At 42.1% G+C, this 17,779-nt stretch overlaps 2 protein-coding genes and 1 non-coding gene across 6 annotated transcripts; 2 read left to right on the top strand and 1 right to left on the bottom strand.

The window, feature by feature from the left end:
* Positions 1 to 630: 630 nt before the first annotated feature.
* Positions 631 to 7,316, bottom strand: si:ch211-197h24.6. 3 transcript variants are annotated; one of them, XM_034874552.1, is made up of 12 exons: positions 7,072 to 7,316; positions 6,708 to 6,796; positions 5,659 to 5,689; positions 4,552 to 4,629; positions 4,305 to 4,444; positions 4,086 to 4,211; positions 2,514 to 2,559; positions 2,348 to 2,413; positions 1,848 to 2,245; positions 1,652 to 1,756; positions 1,060 to 1,159; positions 631 to 903 (listed from the first exon to the last, which is right to left on the bottom strand). In XM_034874552.1, the coding sequence occupies exons 2-12, from the start codon at positions 6,780 to 6,782 to the stop codon at positions 881 to 883; spliced, it is 1,188 nt and encodes a 395-aa protein (XP_034730443.1). In that variant the 5' UTR covers positions 6,783 to 6,796; positions 7,072 to 7,316; the 3' UTR covers positions 631 to 880. The 3 variants fall into 3 exon arrangements, with proteins under 3 accessions (XP_034730443.1, XP_034730440.1, XP_034730441.1); XM_034874549.1 differs by having other exon boundaries at positions 1,848 to 2,255; positions 2,349 to 2,413; XM_034874550.1 differs by having other exon boundaries at positions 1,848 to 2,255; positions 2,349 to 2,413; positions 6,984 to 7,190.
* A 114-nt stretch (positions 7,317 to 7,430) lies between these two features.
* tex10 (testis expressed 10) lies at positions 7,431 to 17,777 on the top strand. Of its 2 annotated transcripts, none has more exons than XM_034874534.1 (16): positions 7,431 to 7,796; positions 8,175 to 8,376; positions 8,501 to 8,688; positions 8,803 to 9,129; positions 9,228 to 9,437; positions 9,589 to 9,841; positions 9,928 to 10,040; positions 10,199 to 10,446; positions 10,651 to 10,786; positions 12,504 to 12,673; positions 13,322 to 13,499; positions 14,267 to 14,489; positions 16,448 to 16,528; positions 16,686 to 16,870; positions 17,023 to 17,233; positions 17,355 to 17,777. In XM_034874534.1, exons 2-16 carry the CDS (start codon positions 8,194 to 8,196, stop codon positions 17,475 to 17,477), a joined length of 2,829 nt encoding a protein of 942 aa, XP_034730425.1. In that variant the 5' UTR covers positions 7,431 to 7,796; positions 8,175 to 8,193; the 3' UTR covers positions 17,478 to 17,777. The 2 variants fall into 2 exon arrangements, with proteins under 2 accessions (XP_034730425.1, XP_034730424.1); XM_034874533.1 differs by having other exon boundaries at positions 8,171 to 8,376; positions 17,355 to 17,605.
* trnat-ugu lies at positions 16,110 to 16,182 on the top strand. Its single transcript has one exon. It is a non-coding gene; the product is annotated as a tRNA-Thr (tRNA).
* Positions 17,778 to 17,779: the final 2 nt, after the last annotated feature.

The following is a 17,779-nucleotide window of genomic DNA, read 5'->3' as shown; positions in this document are numbered from 1 at the left end:
TATGTGCCTTCAATGTTGGAACAGGAGTCTTTTACACTGAAGAAATCTATGATGATGGGAAGGAATCAACCTCAACTACAGTATGGAGGAAATATAGATAACGCTGTATACATCTGCATCTCACTCTGCACCAGAAGTCTTGCACGCGTTCATGGAGAAAGAAGAGAACCGGAAGATCTGAGCATCTTTCAGTATCAATGTAAATGCATTGCCCAAATCTAGTAGGCAACATGTTACTGGTTGTATTGTCCCTTTTAAAAGCTAGCCTATATTTCATCTGTTAAAAAATGACTGTGTTGGCTTTAATTAGTCAAATAAAACGTGAATGAAGGCATGGTGGTGTGGCGGCCTTGACCAACTGCCACTTTGCTCGTTTGAAAGCTATGTCTCTCTCATGGATGGCACAAATTCTCTGGGCAGGCAAAGCCGAGAAAGGGGAGGTAACTGCGCTCCTTATGACCTCATAAGGAGCACGATTTCAGATTGGCCCATCTGAGCTTTCAAGGGTCTCACGCACTTCTGTGACTACATTCAGAACATATTGTGGCATCTCCGGTTATAGTTTACATGGCATAGGAACTGAAGAACATGTTTTATGGAAATAGTTTGAATGAATTAATTTCAAAAACATCAATTTCTCCATTACTTTTAATAGAACAGGGCCTTGGGAAATTAACAATGCCATACAGTCATGTTCAGTTCAAATTTTTATATCTTCCCATCTTCTAAAGAAGTTAAACATAAAAAGAAGACTACTAAGTAACATAAAAAAAAAAACTTTTCTAAAAACCATATACACAAATCAAAGTCTTCAACTCCTGCAGTCATGACTGATGCATACAAAGGGATTACAAGATTGAGGGGCCACATCTTGCGATTGTCATTTGTAATACCTGGAAGGACCTGCAGAGAGACAACATGACACATTAAAAAGGCTGAACAAAGGAAGGAATTTGTTTTGGCTTCATCGAGTCAACACATACCATTACATGACATACATTTGGGTCACAATGAAAACGTCAAATGGAAAGCTTGAGAGGAGACTTGGTGCTTACGTACCCGACAGACTACTTGAGTATCGGTCACTGCTGCTTAGCGATCTGGACGTTGTAGAGGAGAAGCCTGTGGAGCTCATTGACAAGCTGTTCAGGCTAGAACCCTGAGGAAGAAAGGGAGACAATTCACATTACCAAATGCACTTTTATTTAACTGATGGCGATGAGAGTACAAAAAATAAGAAAATATGGTTTACAAGGCTAAATCATAGGGGTGGGCCTAAAAATATAGATTTGTACTTGAATCGTTATTCAAGCTCTACAGATTCAAGATTGATTCATAGATTTTTTTTTTTTTCTCCCAAGGGGAAATTCAAGGTCCTAGTAGGTTACAGGCATCACACACACATCCATCATAAGAGGATAAAGTAACAAATCCACATAAATATGGATAAGAACATACATAAAAGTAACTACATTTACATACTTTGAATCTTTTTTTAACTAATCGTTTTTGGATCAAATTGATGATGACTTGTGAGCCTATGGGAATCAAATCGTGACATTTTCTGAATCGGACACCTCTACTAAATCAGATGTAATGATTTATCTTTAACAGTTAGTTTTAAATTCAAGAGTAAAAATAAGGTCCATACCGTTGATACACTCCTCAGTCTGTAATCCATCAGCACATCTGTAAGTTTTTGTGTAACCTTCAGCACCAGCTGTGCGTCACTCTCGCTCTCTATCCGGAAAGTATCCTATGAACACATTTTATAAATGTACTGAATGTTTAAAAATAACACAAAAATATTAATTACACTTTTGTTAAGTTGGGGAGGAGCCACGTACCAGGTAAGTAAGTAGTGTGTTGGGAAGGTTGCTACTTTCGGGAGCTGCGCCCATCAAGCCTGGCCTCTCTAGTGGCTTGTCCATTAATCTACTCCCCATTTGGCTACCCCGGTACCCTTTAGGATACATTCTGCCTTGGTTGTCCTCATGTAATCCACTCCTTCCATAGCCATCTCTTCCACCACCTGATCCAAAACCATCTCCGATCATAGCAGGGCGATTACCCATACCGTCTGGGAAAGGTCTTCGATCCATTCCAGAGTCAAGGAAATCTTGCCTAGTCGAGTAATCATAGCCTCCGAAGCCGGATTCCCCATAGTCTTCCACTGGATAGTTAGAGAGAGGACCATCCTGAGGAGGAAACTCCCCTGGAAACCTCTGGTCAGAGAACTTGGGACCTAAGAGACCGGTTACATTTATATAAAAATACAGTAATCCAATGGGAAAATGGCATACATGCAAGTATTACAGATTATACTTGAATGGTAGAAATTAATCACCAAAGGGTGGTCCCTTTACTCCAATCCCTGGTCCTGGTGTAGGCAAAACTTTAGGAGCAGCAGAACCTGTGAGAGGAAAAGACACAACACACATTCCCAAAGCAGGTTACCAACCAACTGGAAATACTTTATTACTAAACTAGTTAATAGAAGAAATGTAACTTACGGAGTCCTTTGAAAGCAAGTACTTCACAGGGCTCCTTCAGAATCACCTAAAAGCCACATCACAACAGAAAAATGTCAATTCCAAAATCATGGTGTATAAAATAAGGAAACCCGCTTCTCAAACATAAACATGGGACTCTTATTTCTTAAATACAAGAATCCCATCGATAACAGAACAAGACACCACCGCCTCCTCATTCATGTCATTGACGAAGTGAAGGCTCCGTCAAAGAGAATGGAAGCTTGTCTGGCAAAAAAAGAAGTTTGATCTGGCTCATCGTTTTCTGCATTACTCAGTCCCTCCAGGATTTTGCGGCCTTTTTTTTTTTTTTTTAAATTGTTGCGGCCCAAAATGTAATTTCTCGTATAGTTCTTTAAAAATAAAAAAGGAAACTTGTTTTGGAGAGAAAATTACACAGGGCTGAGCTATCCTAGTAACTTTACCAAAAAGGCTCAGGATGCTGCAAGTGTTGGTATAAGATGAAAATAGCTTGTGGGTTTAAGACAAAAAAATCATTTCCTGAATGAATCAAATTTGAACAAATTGTCAGTGGCTTGACATTGTTAATTTCCTAACCTGGCCTGGTTTGATAAAGTGTAGCTGTCCTCACTTTAGGCTATCCTGTATGTCTCATCTCCGGTTTTTCCTGCATCCAACGTGTGTGTGTGTGTGTGTGTGTGTGTGCGCGCGCGTGTGTGTGTGTGCGCGCTACGCGCGTTGGTACCAGGGGGGAGCTGAGCAGCACCACCCTCTGCGGAGACCCGGAAGGACGAAACAGCAGCCGCTTCAGCGTTTTCAGAGTGAAAAAAAACGTTACAGTACACTGGTCTTTTGCTGTACGTTTTGTTGGTAAATGTGAAGTGTTTGAGTTACACACATCTCGTCTTCCTAGCAGAAACAAGGAAATTAATTTGGCAACGGACGTGTGATGTTCTCACTCCCGCTTGGTTACTGGCTCTCAGAGTCACACACTGATACAATGTCTGGCATGTGGGACTGCTGGTATTGGTTGAAGTTGAGGGAAACTCCGGTTATTGGTAAATTGCAATTTCCCCATTGAGGATCAATAAAACAGTATAAATTAAAAGAAATGTAAAATTTGCGAAAAAGTTGCGGCGATTGGTCAAAATTGCGTGTCGCACTAAAGTCAAGATGATTGGTTGAATTTGCGTGAATTCAAGCAATTGCGAAATCCTGGAGTGACTGATTAGTGATAGATGGCTTTATAATGTAAATGATAGAAATCTACGGTTTACCTCACAATCTATGGGATGGAAGATAAAATGAATGAATGTGATAACTATAGAGTTGTTTTGTTGCTTAATAAACATTCAATCAACACCTGATTTTGTTCATAGATGTAGCACTTAAACTGGACCTTCTAGATTGTGTTCCATCTCTTCACCAGTACTGGAAGCAACATCCCCAAGCAAACACATACCCTTAACACATACAGTACATTCCAATGATCATGATGAGCAGGAAACTAGCCATTATCACAATCCTTTTTGACCCAGGAGAAATAACAAGACTTTTGTGCCATTGCTGCAGTAAGAAGGATCTGACACTCACCTTGAGTTGTCCCCTACCCTCGGTCTTCTCCACCTCAGCTGAAACTTCTTTAATTTTCTTCCTTACAGCTGGGTCTCTGATGGCTTCTTCCTCTTCATTGGTGACCTTGTTAGGGTAGACCTTTTTCTGTGTACAAGGCAGAGAAAATATGCATTTTTTACAAATAACTTTGTAATATACCATGCCTTTGAGGCCGATTAGGAGACCAAAAATACTCACCAGGTATTTGAAGCTGTGTTTCCAGCCTTTCACGTGGGCAAGCATATCATGCTGCAAGCGGGAGACGGCACAGAGTTTGCACTGGTAGTGTGGTGGGACAGATTTACTGGGGCTGCGGTACTCCCACACATACTGAAGACCTGTAGACATGTGATGGTCATTGATTACACATTTTGGAATTATATTCCAAATAGAAAGTGAGGGATGTAATGTAGATGCATGTGAAGGAAATGGCCCCTCTGCTTACCAATGACACACTCTGTTACCCCTTTCAAGAGTTTGCTAAGAGAGGGAATGGTCTGGATAGATGTTCCTTTGGAAAACACTGGGAAAACACAAAAACGGTCAACACAAAGCAAAAGCTTCTTAATGATCCACTATTGATAAAAACAAGTGAGACAAAAAGCCACTTAGTTATACATTACTGGGGAGAAACCTGTGGTTGTAAGAATCATAGTTAAAAAGACACTTATGAAAAGTGTTGTGTTCTTACACTACCTGAAGTGTCTAAAGACCAATTCCTTTTAATCTGTCTATATGAACTGAACACCCACTATAAACCCAAACTCCTCGTGTGCTTTTTGAAGCCTGGGGGAAGAACGGGAACAGCGGTTCTCAGCTAACCCCCATGTAGGCCCGAACTGGGTTGCAGGAGACGAGCACCCATGGTGCATTGCCTCTCACTGTGCCCAGCCACAAAACAAATCACTTCTGTGTCGCACTAATAAAGCGGTCCAAGTGCATACACACAACAAAATCCTGCATATCTTAAAATACTCTGGCAAACAAGTATGGTTTACTCAGAATAAGAAATAATGTAAGACATTATCACCCAAGCCAGCATAGCCCAGGTCACTGAAAAATAATGAATACTGCATTCAGCAGTGTTAAAAAATATTTCATGGTCAGAAAAAAACATCACAGCACAAAAAGAATTATAACTAAATGCAACCATTGCAGATGCATGGTGGCTGTATGTGCGGCTGCTTTAAGACCATGTGTAGGGGTCACCATGGACTAGTGGAGACTACGGTGCTGGTCTTTAATGTGGCAACATCTTAGGAGAATGGGTTAACATTTCTAAAAGTGTTCAGTATATTTCCCAAAAATCCAATATTGAAGATTTTCTATAATACAAAAATTGCCGCAAGATACTGGAAAATGTTTTGCGAGATTATTGTGGCAAACACTGATTTCCACAGACCAAAAGCATGGATGGCACCACAGCAGCCCCCATCTCTGAGAGTGTGAGTCTCAAAGAGTGGTGAACAGGCCACCACCCATGACATGAAGCAGGGAAATCAAGATCTCAAGCTTCAACTCTCAGCACTGGCACCGTGTATAAACAACTTACCTATATCAGCAGAATGCTGCAGCTGCTTTCTCTGTCAATGGAGGGAATAAACCCACATGAAGGAGAGAGACACATACATTAGTGACAGGATGACACTTAGCAGAGGACTGAACTCCTCATTTATGTCCGCCACACTATATGTGCCATAAAGCCATTCTTTGTGTGGCCTTAGACCCCATGTGGTGTGTTTGGGAGCCCTTTAATTTTAAACCGTATACAAATATTTTTTAGCCTGGATTTGGGTTTCTCCTGTTACCATCATGGCAGTTACTAAACCAGTGACCAGAGGAATTTCACAAGGGAAATTCCCGATCATGCATGTGGCTCAAACAAAGTAAAATATCTGTGAAAAAAATTAATAACAGTGGGATTTTGTTCAGTGAATTTAATTAGTGTGTAGCAGTCACTGCAGTAAGGGTCTGTTCTGCAGCTGATTCACATATTATGTAACATTGGGGGGTAACTGCTTTCAAAACTATTTTTAGAGAATCCATCCAGGAGCCCTGCTAAACATGATACGTATATGGTTTTGAACATGACAGCACTCAGAAGTAAAAACTGAGTAGCCTGCCATCAGACACCGGTTCAGAGAACCCGGGTCACATCCCACATAAAGCTCAATTTCAAATTTGAGAAGAATTGAAAACTTTAAGCAGTTTCAGAACCTCGAGAACATGTTTGCATTGTGAAGCCCACAACCTTTGCAAAACTGGTACTCAGAAATCCCTTTTGTGCCACAACAGTGATAACAGGCCACATATGTGAGACCGAGACCACTGAGGTGGGTCCTCATATACCAGAGTGCAAATACAGCGAAGCCCGAGAGCACAGAGGCTGGCTCCAAGTCCACATGCCAAGGCCTGCTGCCGCATGGCTCTGCATCGGGCATCAAAACAGACGGTGTCCACTATCATAATAAGGAAAAACATTAAAAGGAAATCATATTTCCTTCAAGAGCGACCAGCATCACGACGTAATAATTCAATGTATTAATTGCTTTGTTTTTAGTCGTATACATTTCATCCAATGAGGAGTTGTGTGATACTTACCCTGACATTTCTCCTTTGATTAAACTGCGGCCCATTGTTAGGTGGAGGCTGGTTGGCTGAAGCATGAGCCTCCATTTCCTGTTTCTCCACTGTGGGACAATGAAGTAGTTCGTATTAAATAACATTCCTATTCTAAGTAATTCCCCGTATGATATATAGTGACATGTTCTCGCAAGTGATATTGAGTTAGGATCGATAGGTTATCTTATCTTAGCAGATATTGGTTTTACATGCGTTGTTTCGTTTCTTCCAAGGCCCAACCGAGCCCTAACTTACCGGGCTTTTTTTTTAACCACAGAAGTCCAAACGTCAAATATCGTAAGCCTCCACTTGTTAAGCGGTATGATAATATCACCTAACCTACCCGAGATGTTTTAATGCAAACTGTGGGTTCCTCAAAGCGCAAGGTCGGCAGAATACATTCGCTACGATGAGAAAAAACAAAGCCGCTTCTGAGAGATATGGGAGAGAATAGGAAGCAGTTATTTTGCCAGTTTAAAAAAGACTACATTTAACACGTTTAATTCCAATACCGAATAGACTCTCATAGTATATCTGAATCTAATTCATTTGCTGGCACAAAACATTTCTAATTATCATTGTATTCATTGATTCGCATAATATTTCAAAGGCATTTATGAGGACAACTATGAGGTGCGTTCGTTTTGAAAGCCAGGGTTACCCGTTACTCCTTGCTAGAACATTATTGAAGAAGGTATTTAACATCTTCGTATTGTTCTTAGACCACTTTGGGACAACTTTTGGATTTCATTCATTTTAATTAACAGTAAGTGCATCAAATATTGCTTGAGCATCTTAAAAACGTCTATGGGGTCCTGGTCAGAGAGGTTTTATATTGTAAGCCGTTCAAAGCCCCGCAAAGCCGCGCAGCCGTTGTGTTCGGAACATGTACGGTTTACACAAAGTCAGAGGACCCAAGGTATCAACACGAGATTGAAGAAGACAGATTTTCCTTTAATATGTTACGTTATTAATACTTGTTGTTAGCAGGGGGGTACTCTTGAACTTTACCGAGTGAGTGTTTGAGGCTGTTTAAACCTATCACGGTGGTATCGAAGAGTTTTTGTGGTAAGTAAAATAAAGAACTGTCCTGCATGATGCTGAATTATGATACGAGACAGTTAGCTACAAGCTCGCTAACGTTAGCTGACGTTAATACAGGTGCTGCTGTTGTACCTCTTATGATTTAAAAGGTAACCCTAGTCTGACTATTTGGAATAGCTTGTGCTGCAAAATGTATGTTACTGTGTGTAGTGTGTAGCTAAGAACAACAGAGTGTAAATTGTAATATCCCCACTGGGGATTAATAAAAGTATACATTATTATTAATTATATTACTTAAGCCGTCCAATCCAAACAAATGCCAGTGGTCAGTATGGTTCTCATTAAAATCAATGTACTCACTCAGTTCCATCATCTCACCTGCATGTCTGGTTACTTAGACAGCAGCTTATAGACTGCAGAAATGAAGTCCAAGAAGAAGAAGAGACAAGACGACTTCCAGAAGGTGAAATTAAAGGTGGGAAAGACAAAGCCCAAAGCTGATAATGCCACCAACACCAACTTCCGCTCAAAGGGAATCAATCTAACCGATCAGCTGAAGAGAGACTCAAGTGGCCCCACCACACACAGACACCTGGGTATCAATGTAAGCTTTCACCTGTGTTTCACATGTCAGTGATCACATGCTTTCACTACAAATACAGTTTTGGAATATTTCATTTCCAACATTGCAGTTTGCTGTTCTCTCCCCTTTCCCCCTACTTCACTAGGACCTCCTGTCTCAGCTCCACCATTACAGTCCCAATGTGAAACATAGTGCCTTGTTGGGTTTGAGAGAGTTGCTGTCCGTTAACCCCTCTCTGTTAGAGCAGCATCTCTCTCGCCTGCTTTCTGAAGTGGCAGCTGTTTTCACAGACAAGGATGGCAATGTTCGTGTGGCGGCTACACGTGTGCTCAGGTTAGTGAAGCAACGGTGATACAGGAATACAACAATACAGTAAAAACACTTGACTTTTGTTTATTTCATAAAATAACATGGGCTAAACTGTCTTTAATTATTCACTGCTTCCAGATTCATTGCACAGTCTGTGCCTGCAGAACGAGTGGCTCCATTTTTCCCCCTCCTCAGTGCCCACCTTACTTGTGCCATGACCCACATTGAGACAGGCATCCAGGAGGACGCCATGAAGGTCCTTGATGTGTTGCTGGAGCACTACCCTGCTCTGCTATCAGCGCGGCCTGCAGTACTCCTTACTAACTTCTTAGAGTTGATCTCTCATAGACAAAGCAGTGGAGGAGCCAAAAAGGCCCAGGATGCTAAGGGACGGACCTGGGCTCTGTCAGTCAACCCTAGCAGGGCTGTGACTAGTCAGCAGTGGCGGCTCTCTGTGCTCCTCAGGTAAGGAGGCCATGTGCACACACATTCTGAAGAATTTAGTTAGGTTCAATTGAAATGCAAGCTGTTGACCTTTTTGTTTTGTGTCACTTTTATTTCAGGCTTGGGCGATTTCTGCAGGCAGTAGTTGAGGAAAGACCAGTGGAAAGTGATATTTTTATTCCAACAGAAGGAGTGTTTGGCTCCAGTGGAGATGGCAGGCTTACACCTCTGTATCTCAGCTGGGAAGAGCTCACGTACAGCAAGGTCGGGGTAAAGGTGTATGAGCATTCAGGGGCCAAACCAACTCCACAGTCCACTTTTAGACTCAAGTAAGATACCACAAACGCCCGAATAGGTATTGAGATGGGATTTAAATGAACATATGACGTAACAAATGACTGACTTTGTTTCAGTTGAATTAATTGAAACAATTATATTTTAAGATTAACATATTCTTTATTTTATTCTCTTGCTGTGAAGACCGGATGTGGACCCTGGACCCGCAGTGGGTGAGAGTCTGGATTCAGCTGAAGCTGTTCAGAGCTTTGCAGCCACACTGGTGCCTCTTTTGCTAGAAGTGTGGGTAGAAGCAACTACCAGCGACTCTCCCTGGAACCCCACTGAGGGCGCTCACCTGCTCACCCCAGATGCCATGTCTGTAATGTTCCAGGTGTTGTCTATTCTGCAGCTGCTTAGAAAACTGGCACCACAGCAAGAACACCAGGAGGCACTGGTGAGGAAAGGAGAAGGACATTTTACGCAGATGTTTTTTTTTTGTACAAGAAAAGCTTGACTGCAAAATGCCTTGTCTTTGTGTAGGATACATGGTTCTATAAAGAATATCTGGGAGATTTTAAGCAGCACTTCATAAAAAACTTTCCCTATGGTACTCGGGACACACCCAAACATAAAAAGAAGGTTGATCTGAAAAGGTAAGGAATATCATTTAATATGTCAAGCAAACATTCCCCTTCTTTTATTTTTTTTTTGAATCATTACAGTATAAACTACCCAAGATCTGTAATCATACATACTTTTATGAAGACCTTTACTAGCTCTAACTACTGTAATCCCACTGCCCTTCCTTTAGGAGTAAGCAGACTGCTGCCGTCCCAGGGCTGACAGTGGAGCCTCTGGCCCTAAACATCACGCTTTGCCAGGTCATGGTGTCCCTCAGCCAAAGGCAAGGACTCAGTCGAGAGACAGATGGAGACTGGCTTACACCTCTGAGGACGTTTGTCCGAGACACTCTGGGCAGCGGAGTGAAACTGAGTTACAGGCAGCTTCACATGCTGCTGGGGACTGTGTGGAAGATGGTTCTCACACAGAGAAGCAAAAGTAAGCATGTTGCTGTGTATTTGTGAAAGTGTGTCCGATCTTTAAGAAACGCAAAACCATGATTTTTATTAGGATTAGTGTTTATTTCTGTGTTTTATATAAAGAGTATGGGTTGGTATCCAGATACTAGTTTTGTGAACTAGAACACATTTTTTTTTAATTGGAATTTTCATTTTTAATATTTGTGATTTTGTATTGTTGTAGCAGTGACAGAGGAGCTGCTGGCAGCAGTGTATATCTACTATAAACAAAGGAACCTGAATCTACAGACACGATCCCTGCTGCTCTCTTTCTACAGCAAGCTCTACCTGCAAGAGCAAGGACATGCTCACATAGCGAGGTAAGTTCCGTCATTGTTTAACTTTTTTTTTTTTTAATGTTTGTTCTTCAAACTGGAGGCTTCCGGGATTTGCACACAGCAGTAGCTCCATATAGGAGAGTACCTGATTTTTGTAAATTAAATTAAATTTAGCCTCCACGAACTTAACATCCTTGCACAATAGCATTATAGTGTTGCACAGCCAGATTACATTTAATTAATAATGAATCCAGGACTATGCCCTCGCTGAAAACTAATAAGTAGGGGTCCAAGCCTGAGGGGGGTGGAAACCGCAGTAGCCAAGCTAGGGAGCGCTACAAATACAAAAAGGTTTATATCTCATGACTCATGGCTCATCCGATTTTTACAAAATTTGATGGGTATCTTCTAGGGCCACTCCTGAGGCGCCCCTTACAGTGGTGGACTGATTGGTTAAAGTAGACGTGGCCTATGGGCTCCACGTTTGTATTATCCACTTACACTAAAATGACGTCACTTACAATGACGTCAAATGTGTTTTTGCATATAACTCCCACATTACACATTAAAAAAACCATCCACGTGTTCACTGAATCAAATTGAGTCACCTGTTTTAGGCCACGCCCATTTCTGCTCAAAGTTTCTTTTGCAATATTGCGCTAAGTGCGAAACCAACTTTTTTGAACTCGTCCACCGCTCGGAGGCTCTGTACCAAATTTGGTGAAGATAGGCCATTAGGGGGCGCTAGAATCAACATAGACCATGTTGGACCATTTTATCTCTTCTGAGGTTGAGTGCATCATATATGATGTCAAACGGCAATTCTGATTAATAACTCTGTAACTTTATAATTATAACTGGTAGAAGGTTGTCTTCCGATCCCTTACAGAAGGTTTTGTATCCAGCCTAGAAGCTCAGTTTTTTGGGGCCATTGTGCAATTAATCCATACTGTTACATGCAAGATTGATAACACTGTATGTAAGAAATGTAAATAATTTGTACTTTATATGAGTTATAATGTTTTATTAGTAACATCTTTCCACTTGAAGACTCCAAATATAAAGAACTATTTTAGACAACACAAATACTATCTGTGAGATTCATGTTCAGTTTTATTTATTTATCTTTATGGTCCTACAACCTTTTCAACATTCAAAAGACATTAGTGCAGCACAAATATTTCCTGAAAAGTTTTTCCTGAAAAGAAATGGTGTTCCTAGCTTGACTCTCCACAATGTTTTACAAGCTTTTATAGAAAATGAAATCACACTGACCAGAGGTTGTCAAAAATCCTTTAGGGCTCCTGGATATTTGCAACGGCATTATACTGCCAACCTTGCGGCTCACACCTCTCGATACTTCCTGAAGTTTGCGTCCCCACGTTACGCTTTGGGTTCCGTTTTCGCGAGCTCCCCAACTGGCATCGGGACGACTGGCGCGATGTGGCTTGGACTACTTCCAGTTGTAGTTTTTATTCGTGCTTGTAAACAAAGTGGAATAGACAAAGACATTTTTCCACTCTGGCGTTGAAGCCCAGTGGTCTAATATTATTTTTTAGGCCTTTTCGAATGTAACACAAACTTATTTACATTACATTTGTCTGTGTATCAATTGGCCAATGGAAGCCCAAATGAAAATTCTTGAGATTCAAAACCTCATACATTGCCTTTATAACTAGACACATGACCTTACTGTCACTCTGGCTGCATTTGGCTCACATGCACTCTGTATGTTATCCCTCCCTATGTCTCTCTAAAGGAGTAAAGTGCTGTGTCGATGGTTGGCATCTCTTCCTGTGCAGTTGTCCCAGCTGGGCCATCGTAACCCTGCTCTCTCTGAGCAACTTATCCTGTCCATCCAGGCTGCTGCTTCTCGAAGACATAAAGACCTGCTCAACAGTCTAAACACACACGCCTGCAGGCTTTACGGTACACACACTCAAATAGAGGGTCAAACAAGGAGACATACATACATAATCATTTTTGCATGCATTAACAGTTCAGTACAATACAAAATGCAGTAACCATGGTCAGATTAACAAGGGCAAACATTTTTACTAAGCAAACGGTTTTATGAACCACAAGTTACACCATAGTTTCCCTAGGAGGCGGTGTAACTCCATGTTTTGCACCCCAGACCACTTTGTAAAACTGATCTATAACCAGAGGCAAAAAGTGGTAATAAGCCTGTACTTTTCACTGCTCTGAGGATGTTCGGATAGTAAGGCCGGTGTGGGACAGAGGGGGCCAGGAGAAGAGGGGGGGGTGGATAGAAACTGCCGTAGAGCCAGCAATTCACCATCACAAGACTCCTTTTGTCTGAGGGCTTCTGACATCAGCATGTGCGTCAGAGACAGACAGAACAACAACACACACACACACACACACACACACACACACACACACACACACACACACACACACACACACACACACACACACACACACACACACACACACACATTATCTGAGCCTTTACTGTAGTGGCTATGCCTGGCTGTCTCTTTTTCATTTTATATCCCCAGAAATTGCATTGCTGTCTCTATACATGTGAAGTGTGTTTGTGTGTGTGTGAAGATCCGCAGGAAGGAGTTGTGGTGCTTTTACCAGCAGAGTCCCAGCAACGAATGGTGCAGCTGCTCTACTTTCTACCCGAGATGTCCCAGTCTCTTCTAGCCAATCTGAGCTGCTGCTGCACCACTGGACGATTCTCCGCCGGCCTCGCTGCCTCTCTGATTCGTATCGTACACCTTAGGTGAGCTTGAAAACCCCAATAGACCTGCGGAGGCCACACAAACACAATTTTTTGGCATGTGCGTGTAAGCAAACCCTATTTTTTATAGATTTTTACAGTGCAGGAATGCCCTCACTTTTGGAGTCAAACTGTTAAACTTAAAGAATAATGTTGGGCACTCTAGCCCGCCACCATCAGATGGCAGTGTTGCGCTTTCACAGATAAATTCCTGACATTTTTCTTATTTTTTTCTGCCTGTTGGCAGGTGCTGATGTGGATGCCCTGTATATTTGATATGCATCTCATGGATGACAATAAAAGCAGTTTTTATATTTCTATATTCTGTTACACACCCAGAGCCTACCTTTACCTGCATGCAGTTGTGTGTCTGGCCTTCTGCTTGTGTCAGTGGGGCAGTGTTATACATAATTTAAGGGGAGGCCGTGTTGTGTTCAGATGGGATGTGTGTGTGATAGGAATGATACAAAGAGCTCTTTGGGAGGCTGGAATTTAGAGTTGTCATGGAGCATTGAGAAGAAAGTTCTCTCTGCATTTGCCTCCTGGGCTTCACAAAACACACTTGTTATTCACTCACATTTCCTACTGAGGTCTATTCTTCCCTTGGGACAAGGAAGAATTTTTCATAGTTTGTGCGCACGATTATCCTCAATATGATGCTCTCACAAAACAAGGCGTCATGAAAGAGAAAAAAGATGTGGCTTTCCAGCTTTGTGTTAATTTTGAGTCTATAAATGTTTAACGTGTTTTTTTTGGATTGTTTTCTCTAGGTCATCCCTGAGTGGCTGGTCTGTTGGGAGCCAGGAAGCGGCTCTGCAGGACGTGGACTACATCAGCTTCTTGTTCTCCACCCTAACAGGATTCTCATCCGACAAGCTCGCCTCCATGCAGGAGGCAGACGATGAGAGCGTCCTGCCTCCCTCCCCTCTCTCACCTCTCAGCATCTACCCCACCCCGCTGGAGCATTTCACACATCACTGGGATGTTGTTGAGGTGTGTTCACTGCACAGTCTTTACTATAATTACCCCAGTGCTCACATACATTCTAACTCTTACCAAAGCCGCTGCCAATCAGAAACACTTGGATCGAAAATAAATCTAGAAGAGACTTGGAGTTAAAGAAAGAAGAAGACATTGTTTTGGAAAAAAAAAAAAAAAAAGAGTTGATATTCTGGACACAGCTGTGGTCTTTAAATCCCCCCTGGTCCCTCCTTGTCTCTCATATAGAGCTCAGAGGGTGGAAGCTTTATCGTGGCACTAGGCTTGAGAAGGGAACCTTTATCTCATTGCGCAGGTGGGAGATGATGTGGTTATCGGGCATAGAGGATATGCACAAATGCTAATGAGAGCCCATGGCATGATGGGAGTGTGACATTTCTGCACAGAAATTACAGTTAACGTAACTATGCCCTGGGGCAAGTGTGTGTGCGTGAGCAAGTGGGGGGGCTTATAATCACTAATTCAGCTCCTCAATTAAGCCCTCAGATCCTGCCTCTCTCATCTCTCTGTCTAAGTCAATCACAGGCAAGTGGTGGGAAGGAGAAGGGAGGGGGACACTTGTTGGCGAGGGGGGGGGGTGCGGCATTAAGGGACGGGCTGTGTCAATTCTAGTTCGACTAATGAGACAGGATTGTTTTTAATGACGTCGAGAATGCCAACAGGTGCACCGTTTTGATACACACAGGCTCACAACTCAGTCCTGCACTGCGGCCGGCACACACACCTGAATTTGATAACATTTAATGAGAAATTTGATTTGGATTTGAAGTTAATGAGGAAAAGCTAAACCTTACCATTAAGAAGTTTGTGGCGGCTTGTTAGGCCTAAAATCCATCTTGTCTCCATCCCAGCAAGAAGGAAAGTTAGATGCTGCTTAGTGACCATTTCCTTTTGGTGACAATGAAGCAAAGCGAAGCCTTACTCCATCCAGGCAGGGTGGAGGAAACGCTCTGGTGTGCTTTAATGTTGTGTACAGCAGTAATGGGGTTTGTCTGATAAATGCAAGTTAAAGCTGTTTGAGACAGATTTTCCCTTAATTTTCTCGTTAAACATTTAACGTAATATCTTTTACTGCTGTTTCATTTAATTATCCTGCCTTACTTTTTCTACAGAAAACATTGTTAAAGAAGATTGTTAAATTTCCAATGTATCAGCTCCCATTACCTGACATTACACATCTGGGAATGAAAAACTTAGGGAAATGGAGAGCCACAGGGTTTTAAGTCAATAGTATTAGCTACTCCATGACAGTATATGACATTATCCCCAGAATTGTGACAGAAACATACTGTTTGTTTTTTGCATACTATGTGCATTGTTTGATTCAAAAATTCTAAATTAAAAGTCTATATACCACAGCTTCAGTAGCCCTAAGAAAACTGCTCTTATTTAAGGACAACCATCCTGATTCATCTGGCTCACAAATATATAGTTTCATTCAAAAAATAAAAATGAACACTCACATTGTGTGAACAGTTTCTGCATTCATTCAGCTGGTATTGCATGACACAGCTCAGGACACTCCTGTAACCTGTTGTCAATCAGGTGCCACACCCATGGTTGTCCAGGGTGTAGTCTTCATAATCCTGATCTGAACACTTGTCACTCGTTAAAGGCTCTATAGCTCAGTGGTTAGAGCACTGGTCTTGTAAACCAGGGGTCGTGAGTTCAATTCTCGCTAGGGCCTTCGTATTGTTTGTTTTTATCCTAGGCAGTCACAAACAAACACCTAAATCATTAAAAGAAATAATGCTTATCGTAGTTCTCGCTACTTTTACCTCTGCAGAGAGTTAAAAGATTTAACCAAGTCTGATTTATAAAACATTTTAAATCTTCACACTGAAAGCACTCTATGGTTACATCACATTGCTTCAACTAGAATTCTCTATCACACTTGATTTCTATGTAAAAAAGCTTGTTTGATATGAATTTATTTTTTGTTTCATTCATAGGAAGTCTGCCACTGTCTGGAAACTCTGGGTTCAAAGTCTCAGTGCTTTGACATCTTACAAAATGGCATTTGCAAACACCTGGTAAGAAACGGTTTTTCATTAAACAAAAGTTACGTGTAGGATTTCTCAATAGTTGCTTTAGTGCTTGTTTTATCCCTTGAACTGTTTTTCTTTATTGCTTCATGCTGTTGAAAACATGTACTGAGAAAACAGCCTGTAAATATTATGCGTGTGTTAGACCAAGCTGGGGGTGGTGCCTGACAGTATGGCGGCCGGGCTGCTCAGAGCTGTGTCCAGATTACTGGACCTGTCCGTCCTGCCCATTGAGCCCGTGCTACGCTTCTTGTCTCTGTGCTGCCTCAGCCTGCTGGCTCTGCTCATCACCCTGGAGCAGGAGATACCTGCCGAAACCAACCACAAAAGGTGTGTGTTGGATGACTACAACCCTTTACCGATATGTGTTTGGAGAGGATCTCCTGCTGATATGATATATTGACGTTATTAGTAGCAGAATGCCATAATCAGGTGGTCAAGAATTACCACAATTTTAAAACACCTTTGTCTCACATTTGCAGGGAGGCAATATGGGGTGCTTGTGTGTCAGCGTTGAGCAACATTCCTCGCCTGCTGCGAATGGTTTTGCAGTTAATGCGCGTTGGCGATCTGAGTGAGGAGGAGCTGCCACAGCTCGGACAGATCCTGTCAATGCTGCTGCAGCACACGCCGCTCCACAGCCAGCTGATGGCCAACACTGCTCTGCTGCAAGAGATCATACAACACATCACGGTAAACACAGCTCACACTTGAAATTCACAATGGGATTTTCAGGCTTTTGTACAATTTGGACGGTGAGATAAGTACTTCTCATGGAGGCAGTTCAAGTGATTTCTCTCTGTATGTGTTTCAGAGATATTCCCGGGGTGCAACCAGGGAGCAGTGGTTGACAGACTTGCTCTATTGTTATAGCGTCACTGTGGCTCACGGCTCTTCCGCTCGCCGTGGAAACCTGAGCCTTCGAGACATGTACTGACCGATGCACCCACCGGACCGGCCTCTACTGTGCTGCTCTGTTCACCCTCTCAAACATCCTACAGTGACTTTGAAACTAAAGCAATTGAGTACATACAACTACACTTTCAGACAGGAATGCAATGAAATGACTATGAATACTCTAAATTCTTGTTTTAAGAGCTCTGGTTTTTTCTGTCTTAAGCTGCCTCTTTGGCCTGGCGATTGTCTGCGCCTCTATTGCCTCCTCGGAGCATTCTTGCCAAACTTTGTCCAGTGCTTACAGGGGCACCTGGCAACTTTTGATTTAAAAAAACAAAAACT

Source organism: Etheostoma cragini, chromosome 6, assembly GCF_013103735.1.
Source record: "Etheostoma cragini isolate CJK2018 chromosome 6, CSU_Ecrag_1.0, whole genome shotgun sequence".
Lineage (NCBI taxonomy): Eukaryota > Metazoa > Chordata > Actinopteri > Perciformes > Percidae > Etheostoma > Etheostoma cragini.
Note: the sequence above shows the minus strand (reverse complement) of the source record. Positions and strands in the feature narration are given on the sequence as shown.

Excerpts from the sequence above, each read along its gene's own strand:
- si:ch211-197h24.6 (XM_034874549.1), bottom strand. The coding sequence starts at position 6,782 with ATGGAGGCTCATGCTTCAGCCAACCAGCCTCCACCTAACAATGGGCCG. Across the intron at positions 4,212-4,304 it reads AACACAGCTTCAAATACCTG|AAAAAGGTCTACCCTAACAA; the intron begins GTGAGTATTTTT and ends CCTTGTACACAG. Across the intron at positions 1,160-1,651 it reads GACTGAGGAGTGTATCAACG|GGTTCTAGCCTGAACAGCTT; the intron begins GTATGGACCTTA and ends TTTCTTCCTCAG.
- tex10 (XM_034874534.1), top strand. The coding sequence starts at position 8,194 with ATGAAGTCCAAGAAGAAGAAGAGACAAGACGACTTCCAGAAGGTGAAA. Across the intron at positions 10,041-10,198 it reads AAGAAGGTTGATCTGAAAAG|GAGTAAGCAGACTGCTGCCG; the intron begins GTAAGGAATATC and ends CCCTTCCTTTAG. Across the intron at positions 13,500-14,266 it reads ATTCGTATCGTACACCTTAG|GTCATCCCTGAGTGGCTGGT; the intron begins GTGAGCTTGAAA and ends TGTTTTCTCTAG.